The sequence below is a fragment of the Falco rusticolus genome, chromosome 13, assembly GCF_015220075.1.
Source record: "Falco rusticolus isolate bFalRus1 chromosome 13, bFalRus1.pri, whole genome shotgun sequence".
Lineage (NCBI taxonomy): Eukaryota > Metazoa > Chordata > Aves > Falconiformes > Falconidae > Falco > Falco rusticolus.
Genome location: NC_051199.1, coordinates 3,259,167 through 3,273,224, shown reverse-complemented (window position 1 = coordinate 3,273,224; position 14,058 = coordinate 3,259,167). Strand labels below are relative to the sequence as shown.

The window sequence follows — 14,058 nt, the reverse complement described above, 5'->3', positions numbered from 1 at the left end:
ACTGTGTTGAAGACAGGGATTGTACCAACTACTTCATTACTGCAGTTTTTTATGCCAGATGAAAAACATGGACAGGCATTTCTGCTCCTGTATGTGCATCTGGCTCTAGCTGACCGCCAAATAGCAAAGTATTCCTTGTCTATGGGCATATTACATTAACTTTTATATCTTTTTGTTCAGGAGTAATTTTACTCTTTAAAATATCATTCAGTACTTATCTTTCCAGGAATATGGCCTTTAATGTTTATGCCTTTTTCATTTAGATGTATAAATGTGCAAGTGTAAATCTGTAAGTGTGTGTGAGTATAAATACATTAAAAAAAAAAGTAGTTTGGGAATAACTAATGCCCCAGTCAATTCGTAGATATATCTTTAGGGGTTACTGAAAGCTAAAGAGCAGAGCGTGCTCTGCCTTTGGTGCCTAATTTCTCCCCTAGCACAGGGGGAGGGAAGTGGCAGATGGGAAAAGAACAAGCTGTCATTAGAATTAAGGAGCTGAAACGGTTGAGGCTTATCGAAAATGGGAACAGCCTGGCCACCGCAGTATATACTGCAGGGTAGAAGTCTCCTGTATTGCTGGGATCACAGCTCGGTATTAGTCAAATTGTCTTCTGGCCTAGACAAATTATAAGATATGTGGTCAGAAAAGCCATCTGGAGTGGTTTGTATCTAAACCCCAGGGTTGGGTCAGGGAAGAGTTCCTAATATGAGAGAACAGAGCCATTAAATAACCTGTTGGGTGAATCGGCCTTGAAATAAACTTCCTCCTCCCTCCGAGAGTCAATGGTTTCCAGTTCCTGACTCTGAGCAGGGAAATGCACGTCTGTGTTACAGAATGGCAGGTGCCTCCCAAGCAGCAGCCTCTTGTCTATCAGACCTATGGGCGCAGCAAGAGTTTACTTGGCTTGGAAATCCTTTGGCAGAGTTGGTTCTGAATTTTGTCTGTATTTGTCGACTCAGTATGTCACACATGGTTGAGTCTATACGTAAAAAAAAAAGTGACTGAAAATTCCTTGGGGAATTAATGCTGTTGGGGTGATAGCACAGTATGTGGAGTCGGCTGTGGCGAGGATTGGAAAAGGCTGGTGGGCTGGGGAGTCTGCTGAAGGAACACGGGCCTCAGAGCAGGCAGGTGACATTGAGGGGAGGCAGGGTGTCAGTCTGTGTTGCACTTTAGTTCGGAGGCTCAGTGCTCTTAAATGAAGCTGAAACTTTCCAAGGAAGAGAGGCAGATGCAGAGTTACATCAGCTGCTTCCTGCAACCCTGTGACGGTCCCATACAAGCTCCATCTCACCATGTTGCCCTTCTTGTCACCGGTTGCTGCTGAGCAGTCATGTGCGTGTGTGTGCTGTAAGCTTGGATGGGTAGCTTCAGGAAAGCTACCTGTGAGACGAAGAGATCGTATTTTGCATATAATTGGGACAGCAGATGCATTGGAGACCACAATTTAATATGTGCTTTGATGGCCCACAGGGGACACTTCCTTTTGCATGAAAGTTACTAATAAAAAAAGATGGAAGTGCTAACTAGTGACAGTGAGCAGCTGAGAGTGTTGTGCTTAGAGGGCACGTGTATAGCTCCTCTTTGTCTGCACAGAAGTGCCTTGCCATCTTCGGTGTCACGAGCATGTTCAGAGCCATAGATTCAGGGACACTTTGCAGATTCAGGGACACTTTGCAGTTTGCTGTTGGCATTAGGCCCTTCCTAAAAGGATGGTTTTGAAATGGCTACAGGTGTGGTAAGGCTGAAGATTAATTGGGAGCTGCTCTGTAGGGCCTGTGTGATTTAGCTGCATCTTCAGTGTCTTCACCATCATAAATGAGAGTGAAAACAAGATATAAAAAAAATATGTATGTATTTATTCATCTGGAGCTGCTCAGCTGGACAGACCTCTAATGGTAGTAGTATACTTCTGTTACCCAAAGATCAACCTTTTTAAACTGCTTCTGTGCTGAAACTTGAGGATTTTGTCAGAATATTCATGTTCTGTTTTCCAGATGATCTCATTCTTGTTTCTTTCTACCAGAAAATCATCTTTTTGTGCATTCCATCAGCTACATAGAAGCCAGCAATTTAATAACTGATGTATGTGATTGCTTTTATTTTTGCTGTCTTTTAGCAAGAGCACAGAGGATGCAAGGTTTGTGTTTGTGCAAGTGCTGGTGTTTGGAGAAGACAGGCTGAAGAAATGTCTCTGGCTCGTTAGGAAGTAAAAGAGAGGCTTGTGGTGGCCTTTCATTCCCCTGGGGGCTTATTTGAAGTTTTGGGCTGGTGCCACAGATCTGTGCAGATGATGGGTTTTTTTTTTCCCTCTTCATGAAACAACTACTTTAAACTCTATCCTTGCGTTGGGCTTTATCAAACAACTAGGGTAGGAGTCCAGTATAGTGGGGGAGGGCTTTGTGTTGCATGCACATACTTCCTAGTACTTTTTGCTGCTCACTGGCATCCCTGCTCACCTGCTTTGGATCTCCTGCAGGCCCAAACTCTAGGATGGTGGTGGTGGTGTTGTGTTGTGGTTGCAAGTAGCAAGATATAAATAGGTTTCATGCCCTTTGCAGATGTCTGATACTAGAGTCCGTATTGCCTGTGAAGGGCTCAGCTCATGGTTTGGTGAATGGGGGAAAAGATAAGAACAACTTTTACATGATGCCACGTTATTTTCTTGTTGAAATTACTCCTTGAGTTTCCTTCTCAGCACCTGAGATGGTCATCAAGAGGAGTGCATTTCTGTGCTTCCCTTCAGGGCCCATGCTGGGCAGGGCTTTGGTCAGCTTCAGCTGCAAGTTGCTGCAGGGTGGTCTGCTGGGTGCCCGCTGCTGCTGTTAAATGTTCTGTTTGGTGAGTAGTCATTCCTGCAGGGAGGGCTTGCTTTTGTATTGTTCGGTGGTTGCCAGTTGGTTATCAGAGGTTTTAGTATTTTGGATTGACCCATAAAATAACTCCTGACTAAGTTTTTCCAGTTGTTTAATCTGATTTCTAAAGGCTGTTGGTGAGTGTTTTCAAGGAGATACACTTAGTTCTTTGTTTCTAACAGTTAGTTAATTTGGATTGTTGGGACTCTAGCGCTTTATAGTAAGACTTGTGTTTTCTACAGACTCTGAGCAATTTCCTTTGGATTAAGAATGTGTCTTCAGGAGTTGCTTTCACCTCCCTTTCACAAGCTAGGTATTTACTGTCATCGTGTGCAGTTTTGTGTCAACCTGGAGAGCAAGGTGCTTTACAAAGCGTTGCTTGTGTTTGTAGGGTTGTTTTTTGTATACCAGAGATGCTTCTTGTCGTAATGCCAATGCTGGCAAGCGGCCAACGCTGGCAAACGGCAAAAATTTGCTTCAAATAATTGAGTCAATGGCTCAGGCTGCTCCTGCATTTCTTCCTCATGGGAAACAGATTCCCATCATTCTACTCAAATGGTTCTTAATCACCTTAGAAACGCAATCTCTTGCGTAATTCCTGCGGCTATTACACTTTAATTTGTTTAGGGGATGTATCCCACAGGTTTCTTTAGGCCCAGAAGAGTCTGGAATAAAAACTGCTCCATCCTGGTAGGAGGTAGCCTCGTGTCTCTCCTGCTGGAGCTGGGGAGCACTAGGAGAGCTGTGGCAAGCCCTGAAGTCCGGGCAGTCTTGACGGACGTTTAGCCAAGCAATGCTGATGGACTTTTTGAACAAGGCTGGCAGTACAGTCTAGTCTTGATTAGGGTGTCCAGGTGTGTTTCCTAGCCACCCTGCTGATCATCTGAGGTGTTAACTCTTCTGGACAGGCACTTGGACTTAACTAGGGTGAATCATCATAGCCACGCACCCGAGTTCTGGCAGCTGGTGTATGCAAGTCCTTTTCTGTTTCAAGCTGTTGGTTGAGATGACAGAGATCTCAGCATCACCGCTCACATGCTGGTTTCTCATTGTACTGGCTGGATAGGTGTGCTGTAGCTGGGACAGCCGTAATTCACCGTCCTTTGCCTCAAGGTGTTGTGGACTGTTGAGGATGGGTCTGTACAGGCAGCGGGGAGGGCTGTGTGACCCGCTCTCCGCCTGATGTGCGTGGCCTCAGCTGTCAGCTATGCCCAGCTGGCGCAGTGTGTTGATGTTGAGTCCTCTGTTATCCAGCCTTGCCCATTGCCCCTCTGCAGAACTGGTAAGGCTAACTTGGTAATAGTGATCCTCATCAGCCTGTTGTCCTTGAGGATGGTCCCAGGGAGCCATAGGGAGCACATACACGGGGTCATTCAGATGTGTTTTTTAATCAGTGGGTTTGGATTGTAGTAGAAAATGCAGGTTTGCACCATGAATGCTAACAAACCCTGGTTTTCAACTCAGGGTAGTCCAGTGCTTTCCTCCACCAGCATCCCCTTCTTTGGGAAGCTTTTCAGGGCTTGATATGTTATGGGAGCCAAACCAATTGCTGATGCCGGCTGTCTTGACACATAGTAACGTGTTCCTGTACAGTGAAAGGTTTGTGTTTTGTTTTGTTTTGGTTTTTTTTTTTTAAATTTTTGTCTTACTGTTGCATTATATGTTACGTATGGTTTGGCTCTTTGTTTTTCTTGAATTCCCAAAGATGTAGGATGTTTCACAGGTTGTTGCTGCAGTGAAACCTCTTCCCTGAATCGTGCGCTTGATGATCGGGGTGCAAGTGGGATATGGGAAAGGATATATCTTACTAAAAAAACATGAGATGACTTTGTAGGAGGAAGTAGTGAACTTTTGTTTGCTTTGTTTACAGTCCTCTCTGCTTTTGCCATTGCGAAAGTTAATAGGTAATATTAAGAGCAAATTAGGTCTCTAGGTAATAGCAATATAGTTACCCATTACTGCTTACAAACTCCGGGTGCTTCAGGGAATTAAATGACGATGTTGGGTGCCTTGTACAGGAAAGGCACTCTTCTCACATGTAAAGAAAGGGCTATTTCAGTGCAAGAGAACAGTTTCAGTGTTGCCCATGTGAAAATACTGTTCATCAACAACCAGAAGAATCAACTGTATTTACCACCTTCTTTCAGAAGCAGTGTATTTGTCAATTAAATAGAAATACAAATCTTCTCAATTTATTTGTGAATTTCCTTATTTTCTTTTATTTTTCTTATTTAAAGAACTGTCTTTTCATGTCTGAAGAATTAGATACTAATTATAAGTATTGTGACAAAAAATTGCTCAAGTTGTTTGGTCAAGAATGTTTAAAATCCTTGAATGTCCTGTTGTCAGGATAGTGGTCACGGAGTGTTTCATGCATCAGTTTGTTTTGTTCTTACACAGACAGGCATGTGCTTCAGCACCAAAGGAGACATCACCTTCACAGTGCCATGGCGTTCTTGAAGATTGAGGATGGGGATGGTCTGTGGCAAATCCATGGTTACTGGGCTACTTAGTTATAATGCGTTTCAGTTGAGCACCGCATGCGCTGTCTTAGTATTTTTGTGCAATCTAAGGTTGCAAGCGGATATAGCAGTGTGAAAAATAGACTTGTGTCTGTAAAGAAACATGTGCTAAGGATTGAACTTTGCCCTGCCAAGTTGTACGGAATTTTTGCTGTATTAACAATGTTGGGGGTTTTTTTTCTAGTTCAGTAAGCAGAACAAGCACTGGAGCCCGGCTCCGGATGGGAGCTGGCTTTCCTTGGCCGTGCCTGGAGAGTCGGCATTCAGCAGGAGACATCCAGCTAGTGTCACAGGAATGGTTTGATGGAAAGATTTGAATTGGGATCAGTCCAGAGGCAGTTTGCATATATGTTTCCCTTCAGTGGTGACAGTTTCTGAAGTGTACACATTTGCATAATCTGAATCGGAGCCCTGGGAACACCCCAGTGGCTCGAGGCTGGATGAAAGAAGATGCATCTTTGTAGTCTTCTGAAATAGGGATCTGTACAGGTGTGACTTCCTTTTATTTCAGAAAGCAGTGGGTTACTTGCTGGTTTTGCTGCTTAATAATTTATTTTCTAAACCTACGCATTTATTGAGTTACAGTGAGTAAATGATTGCCTGCCTTTTATCTTGTTGTTTGTGGGATGTTAAGGTAATTTCAAGGTGACTCACAGACAACAAGGCTTTCTGTTCTAATGGGTACAACTGTCTTGAAACAGTTTATGCAGTGCTACTGGACCACTCTGGCAGTGTCCCTACAAGATGTGTGTGGGTACCTAAGAGGAGGAATTGCTTAAGATTTTTTTTTTGCCTGTTTGACACTGATACACATAATGTTGGTGTGGGAAAGATCTGTTTCTGTGACCGCTGGTGGTGGTTAATGTGCTTTGTGGTGGGTAACTCGGTGGTTGCTGGTCTGCGTTTTACAACCTGCCACCTCTGACCTTCCCTTTTATTTCCTATTTTTGCCCTATTTCAGGGATGGGGGAGAACTGTCAATATTTTTTATGTCAGTTGTGAACTTTAAATGTTTCTTCTCATCTATGCTTTTCAATGGAGTCATGTACTTAATAAGAGATACCGTACTCATTCATTTGTGAAGCAGGGGACCTCCTCTCTAAATTGGGAATCCAGTGTCCCTGGTATGTTAAATTGCTGCCTGCCAAGTAGAGGCAGCTTACCTGAGCGGTTAGCAGTAGTGGTGAGCTCTGCTGGAAAAGCAGCTGGAAGGCTGGAGGTGACTGTGACGGTGGGAGAGGAGCTGGGTGAAAGGGATCCTGAGGCTGAGCCTGTGTGGTGTGTGCCTCAGCTGTGCCTGTACTGGGAGACTCTGCCATCTGCTACCTCCAGAAAAGTCCACCTTGAAAGTTTAGGAAGGGAGGTGGCAGGTGCTGTCCTTGTGTGATCTTACAGCAGAATATTTTTGTGGTTCTGATTTTTGACGTTATCCCCTTTGCTTCCCCCTGCCTAGATACCTGGGAGGTCCCGTTCGAGGAGATCTCGGAGCTGCAGTGGCTGGGCAGTGGTGCGCAGGGAGCTGTCTTCTTGGGCAAATTCCGGGCAGAGGAGGTGGCCATCAAGAAAGTGAGAGATCAGAATGAAACGGATATCAAGCACTTGCGGAAACTCAAACATCCTAACATCATTGCGTTCAAGTAGGTTGTGAAACTCGTTTGAAATGTACCTTTATCCAGGCAAGAGCCGTTTGGTCGTGTGCCCTGGCCAAGTTTTTAAAATCCAGGAACTAAGCTGTCTGTAGGACAAAACGAGTGGTCATCCTTCCTCTCAAATTGCTGCACACTCTTGTGAAAACAAAGCTATGGACACAATTCTCACCCAGTGCTGTGCTTTGCTTGCGGGTTCACAGAAGGTCTTCTGTGAACCCTACAAATCTGCAGGTGTGGAAGTTGAAGGAAACCCACCCCTGTCACAGATGAGGTTCCTCCTGTCCAAAGGATGCAGGAGCCCTCCCCCTTCCTGTTCAGGAAGGAGAGCTGTTAGCAGAGCCTTGCCCAGGCAGAGTAAGGAGGTTACTCTCCTGCCCCTGGATTGCCACCTTTGAGAGCTGCCCCAGGACTTTTACTCTCCTGATCCTCACTAGCTGTGTGTTTTCTTTGATAGGGGAGTTTGCACTCAAGCCCCATGCTACTGCATTATCATGGAGTACTGTGCACATGGGCAGCTCTACGAAGTCCTGCGAGCGGGGCGGAAAGTCACCCCTCGGCTGCTCGTGGATTGGTCCACGGGGATTGCAAGTGGGATGAATTATCTGCACCTTCACAAAATCATCCATCGAGACCTCAAGTCACCAAAGTGAGTCTCTAACTACCTAAACTTCCCCCCGTTGTGCTTCTCTCTATTTCGCTTTTTTTCTTGAGGAGTAGTTTAAAGTTAGGTCAAAAGCCCCATTATTTTTTTTTCTATGTTGACTCAAAACTAATGAGAGTGAAACTAATGAAACTTGTTGGCACTGCCCTCCTGTGCTGCAATTTAACAAGACTGGAAATTTTACCAGTACCTTACATGATAAATAGCAGTCAGGAAATATTTCTAATGATTTGATGGTGTATGGCCCTTGTTGAAAGTGGGATATTCTGTTGGCTTCTGCTTTTTTATTTTTCCTTCTTATTTGTTCTTTTATTTCCCTGGTTTTCTGGAATGCATCTCTCATTCCTCTGTTGCGTTCTGGCTAAAACTACCTGGCTGCTTGTATTCATTCTTATTCCCTAGATGCTTATCACTTCTTTAGCCTGTGACGTGACTGTGACAGTGCATTAAGATAAGACTTATAGATGGTTTACAGCGCAGTTTAAGGTACAGCTTTACTAAAATTTTGAAATGTCCCCAGGTATAGCGAATCTTCGGTGACTTGTTAATTTGCAATTTTATCAAGATTGATTTTTGACTTGTAGCGTTTAGAAATGCATTTGAGGCACAAAACGCAACCACTTCAAAGAAAGCGAGAGCTTTCATCAGTGAAAACACATAATCTTTTTTCTTGTACTGCAGTTGTGAACAGCATGGCCTCATCACCTGTTTGTGTTGATTAAGAAGGGGTTTACTCACAGTGGCTGTTATGGCATAAGAAAAACTGCAAAATGCTGATATTATTTTTTCTTTTTTTTTTGCCAGTGTTTTGGTTACACACACAGATGCAGTAAAAATTTCAGATTTTGGTACATCTAAAGAACTCAGTGATAAAAGTACCAAAATGTCTTTTGCGGGAACTGTGGCTTGGATGGCCCCAGAGGTGATACGCAATGAGCCTGTCTCTGAAAAGGTGGATATCTGGTGAGTAGTATTAATATTTAAGTATCTTCACCTTCTGTTTACCCACTTGGTTTCCCAGCATGTTACGTACTCTGCAGTCTTTTCTCATCCTAGGCATGGGAATAGTTTGCTCTGTGGTGGACTGTGCCTTTCTCCATCTGCCTAGTGCCCGAACTCTGTTACTGAACCGTGGGCTGTAATGGAAAGTAAAATGACATACATGTGTAAAATTGTGTGGTGAGATGTGAAGGTACCTAATGAGACTCGGTGCAGGCTGTGTCTTGCAGTAAGCAAATGCAGCAGTTCTTGTCTGTGTCATTATTCAGGCCAGAGCTTTCTTCCACTGCTGGTGCTCAGAGCCCTTTCAGAAACTGCTGCAGCCATTTTTCATTTGCTTTCTAACCTCTTCAGGGCCACACTTGAGCTGTAGGGAGGCCTCTACTCTGCTAGCTAGAAGGGTTTGACCACCTTTTGCTTTCTGCACACTGGGTTTGCTGTTATATGTACAGCCACAGGATTATAGTGCAGTGAATCGACCCCCTGGATCCACGGGGGAGGAAACCTGGACATGTTGTTAGAGTTTTGAACACCTGTTTCCATCCCATGTGGAATGTACTCTGTGTCCAAAGGAACACAGGGAAAGGTTCAGATCTCCATGCTGTTAAAAATGCTTGAGAGAGAACTCAGCCTTGGAGCTCCTTTGGGATGCCTTTCCACAGGTTTCAGAGTCCTCAAGGGAACCACATCTGTTTCTGCCTTGTTATTTCTGCATATTAAATGTCAGCAGCCAGGACAAAGGCCCTTCTCCCTGCTTTACGGCCAGGATGAATTTTCCTTCTTGTGGTTTTTCAGCTTCAGATGCTGTCACCTCCCTTACACAACATTTAAGCTGCAGGTAGGTGGTTCGGAGTGCAAGTGGAGTCGGACAGCAGCCTGCTGCGGGTGGTGTAGCTTGGAGCTGGGTCATGACTTTAAGTAAAGATTTCCGGTAGGGAAAGGGAAAGTCTTGTAACCTGTGGTGTACAGCTCTGGTTTGTGCATTCATTTTGTGTGGATGTAGCAGGGCATAGCATGAGCCAGTTCTTCTAGGAGAAACCCTTGGGTTGTTTTGGAAAGAAAACACTCAGCATTTGTCTGGTGAGCTTTTCCCTTTGAATCACAGGTTCATGAGGAGGAACGGCGCCCAATTTCCACCCTCAGTTTTCTGTCCTTTAGAGTGGCTTAGGTTCAGGAATATTGCATGGAGCATCATGTCCAATAAAATCCAGCTGCAAGCTCCGCTGAGGGCTGTGGGCACTCCTTTACTCCTGTCCTCGGTGACTTAGAGATGTTGCTCTTCGGTTCAAACCTAGAGGTGCCTTTGGTGCAAGTTCCTCTTGAGTGCAGTGCACTGATGATTGCTCAAACTCCTCCTTGACATCCATTTCTCCCCCAAGATGAGCAAAAGCAATGTTTGTGAATGCTGACAACAAATGAGAACAGTTCCTAAGCTGCTTATGTCTGCTCTCTCATCTTTAACAGCAGGCTAAAAAAAAATAATCTGTAATCTTATCAGGAGTCTCAAAAATCCTTTGTCAGTTCTTAATCATAACAAAGCTGAAACCAGATGGGGTTTCCCAGTAGTTTGTCCAACCACCTGTATCCCTGCTTTCCTGCAGCCCATGGAAAAAAAAAATTCAAGGGAAAAAAATATTCAAATTCTGCTTGGTTTGTGGTTGGTTCCCCTACTCCCCATCCCCCTTACCCCCCGCCCTGCGATTTGAAGTCACTGGGCTTTGAAAGTGCAACATTTTTCACATGAAGTTCTGTTCCGTGACTGATGGTTGTTCAGACCCAGGCAGTTTGTCCCTTAGATGTTCTTCTATACTGAACAACAGCAAGTTGATTTTAGTACAAGCCAGAAACACACTTCTCACTTCTCACCTTGTCTGACTTGCCAGCAAGCTTGGCAGGGTCAGTGTCCCATGGACGGCTGGGGCACGCAAGGAAGGAGATACAGCTGGGTTTGGAATCGGATGGTTGTGCTTCACCTGGAATCACAGCCTGGTTGTTAATATGCAGTCAGGGTGCTGCTGGCTCTCAGCAGCATTTTGTTTACCTCTGCATTGATTGGTTTGATATTTCTTTGGTGTTTTATTGGGTGAAGATTGTAAATAAATAACTGTTTGCTGTTATAAATTAAGGGTTTGGTCGTTACTGATCGTTTTGTTAAGGAAGAGAAGCAAAGTGAGTTTTCTTACCTATATCTTCCAGTTCTTGTAATAAGAACCTCTTCACCAGGCAGAATTCTCTTATTTTTTTCTTTCTTTAGCCTTCCTTTCTTCAGCACAAAAGAAATATCAGATGAGACTGCATGTGCTTTTGATACTGACACTTAAACACATTTGTTAATTTCTGTGTTGCAGTAGTTGCAGTACTGTCTCAGACCCATGAAACTCATACCTAGCAGTACACGTAACAGCAGAGGGAGCTTTTGGTGGGGCCGGGGGGGAAGTTAAATGTAAAAAGACCGCAAAACCTTTGTTGTGTTGTGTCTGTAAGACACCAGTTCCGTCTGTCCAGACCAATAAGAACAGTCTAAAGTCTGTCTCAGAAAAGCTAACTTCTCTTTTCATTTAACAGGAGTGAGATTTAATCTATACAGAAAATATGGCTTCAGGATTTTTATAATCTCACAAAGAAAAGTGAAAGGCTGTGTGAAAACCAGCGTGGTTTGGGGTTCAGCCCAGTGCTGGATCAGTGGAGGAAGAGTTACCTGGTGTGTGGAACAGCTACACTGGGTTAAAAGCTACTACGTAAACACGGTTGCACCTACTCTCAATTTCAGATCAGACATACCTATTGCCCTGTGTTGCCAAACAAACGTCTTTTTTTTTTTTTTTTTTTTCAAGCTCCAGATGTCTCTGTTTAATTGAATTCACACAGAAGCTTTTATCCTGTTTTATTTTTTCGTCAGGTCATTTGGGGTAGTTTTGTGGGAGCTGCTTACAGGAGAGATCCCCTACAAGGATGTGGACTCTTCGGCCATCATTTGGGGAGTGGGCAGTAACAGCCTGCACCTTCCTGTCCCTTCGACGTGCCCAGATGGCTTCAAAATCCTCATGAAGCAGACCTGGTAAGAGCCTGAACCTCACGCCGCAAGACCTATGGCTGGCTCCCAGCTCTTGTCAGCCTCCCAGTAAAAGAAATGAAACCAGAGTCAGCGTTGAGGCCAGAGCAGAGGGCTCTTAAATACCCTCACACTAGTCATGAGAGCAGTACGTTCCAGCGTTTTGGCAACTGCTTCCTTGTGGCAGCAGGCCTGGGCCCCAGAAGGATGTTTGGAGCTTAGAGGAAGGAAGAAACCTTTCTGGTTTGCTTGGGGCGGGTTGGGGGGGGGGGGGGGGAGGCAGGAGGGAGGGGGTGGGCAGACACTGTTGAGACTGGTGAGGGACAAGGAGTTGAACGGGAGAGAAGTGGGAGAGCAGAGCTTGATGGGAGCCCCAGCAGGGTGACAGTTGCTCAGGTGTGACCCAGAAGCAGGTAGCACGAAGGTCATCTTCACTAGCCTCACAGAGACTGTTCCTTTGTCATAGCAAAACAGGTGAGAAAAGGGAGCTCTGTGGGAAGAGGAGCTGGAAGGAAAGTAGTGGTAAAATTTCTTCATGCTGGCTCCAGAGTAAAAGGAGATTATTTTTTCACTCTGAAACCCCCTTGTGACTGACTTTTGAACTGGACAAAGAGAAATTTGAGCTTTCTGTATGATTTTAGAGGTATAGATACAGAAAATGCTTTGTTTCCTCCACATGCCAGATTAGAGTTGCAGTTCTTTGTCTTGGGTTGTGCATTAATGCTTTGTCTTTGCAATTGCATCTTGACACAGACTATGAGGGTTCTTCCAGCATTTTCCTACTCCGTGAGTTTTACCAGCCATCCTCTCAATGGCACAAAGGGAAAAACAGGCCAGAGCATCTCTGGATCTTTCCCGGTGGCTGTTTACCCCCCTGACCCTGAGCTGCAGCAGGTCGTGCTGTCGCAGTGTCTGTGCTGGGGTGTGCTGGGGGCAGGGAGCTGCGTGTGCAGCTCCCAGCAGGGAGCAGGGACGGACGCACACTCTGCTGTCCCCACCTAGTGGAAGCGGGTGGTTTGTAGGGCTGAGGTGGCTGAAGGAGCTCGCTCTTGTCCGGAGCACTGAATCCATGCGGCAGGTCTGGTGGGTTCAGTCCTGAAGCTCGAGTGCTCGTCTCTCTTCTCAGACTTACACGTTCTTGCACTTGAATGGATCTTACGGAGATGTTCAGTGCATTACAACACTGCGTAGGCTCAGGCACGTACTATGTGGCAACACAGATACATTTGGTGTTGATAAACACCCTGCTTTGTTGAATGTAAATTATCATGTCTACTAGATCAAGTATTCCCATTATAAAATTCAGAAATGAATAGGATAACGAACTGAGCTCTGTTTCTTCTTACCAAGTTAGGAACAGTTTCAGTTTGTATCCTATCTTTCACTTCGTAATCACATTTTCTTATTTTAAATGATTTTCATTGCTTTGGTTTCTTCAGAATAGATCATCACAAATGAAAAACTGAATACAGAACAACCCTAGCACAATGAACTCGTATTCAGGAAAAGAGGAAACTGAAACCTCCTTTGCTCTAATCTGTCAGCTGCATGGTTCAGAGACTATGTTCTAGTGAGAAATCCTTTCAGAAGGGTAGGAGAAGCCAACAATGTTGACAAAATTTGTCTGTTTTACTTCAGGCAGAGCAAGCCCCGGAATCGTCCCTCCTTCCGGCAGACACTGATGCACCTGGACATCGCATCTGCTGATGTGCTGGCTACTCCTCAGGAAACCTATTTCAAATCACAGGTAACTGGAGCATGGCTGTAGTCCAAGAGCACCAGTTAGCTCCAGGGGTCTGATTTCGGAGGGTGCATCGAGTACGCAAAAGTCTGGATTCCTGGGGAGAAGCAAACTGGGTATTTGAAAATCTTTTACCCAAACTTTCACAAACTGAGACATCTGCTGACTTTAGTCAGAAACTCAGTGTTGTCTCATTTGCTTCTCCCTGAAACTGCTGACTTGAGATGTTCTTCTCCCAGCTGTTCTCTCAGTACTGCTGTACAGGGGACCACGAGCCTGCCGAGAGCGGAACCATTGCACTTATGGTGAAGATAAGCAGAGCAGCCAGTGGGACAAAGAGCTGTTACAGGGCAGGGAAGGGACTCTGGGACTTTCAGGGAAGATCTAAAATTATGTTCTTAGAGATTCCTCTGAGTCCTACCCAGCAAGCTACTGTCTGCTCCCAAGGAGGGAACGAGAATGAAACCTTGGCTCCAGTATAGAAGATCTATATAGGGTGTTGGGGTGTGTGTGTGTGAAGAAGTGGGTGCAATTATTTAAAGCTGCAAGAACCAGGGCTTCAAGGGGCAAGAAGAGTT

The 14,058-nt window shown here is 44.9% G+C and overlaps 1 protein-coding gene across 8 annotated transcripts in view; it reads left to right on the top strand.

The window, feature by feature from the left end:
• Positions 1 to 14,058, top strand: part of MAP3K13 (mitogen-activated protein kinase kinase kinase 13) — a 79,972-nt gene that overhangs the window by 52,741 nt on the left and 13,173 nt on the right. For all 8 annotated transcript variants that reach the window (XM_037406499.1, XM_037406496.1, XM_037406504.1 and 5 more), the window contains 5 exons: positions 6,832 to 7,015; positions 7,482 to 7,673; positions 8,493 to 8,651; positions 11,587 to 11,745; positions 13,378 to 13,486. In XM_037406499.1, coding sequence (XP_037262396.1) covers positions 6,832 to 7,015; positions 7,482 to 7,673; positions 8,493 to 8,651; positions 11,587 to 11,745; positions 13,378 to 13,486 — 803 coding nt within the window. The remainder of the gene's footprint in view (positions 1 to 6,831; positions 7,016 to 7,481; positions 7,674 to 8,492; positions 8,652 to 11,586; positions 11,746 to 13,377; positions 13,487 to 14,058) is intronic.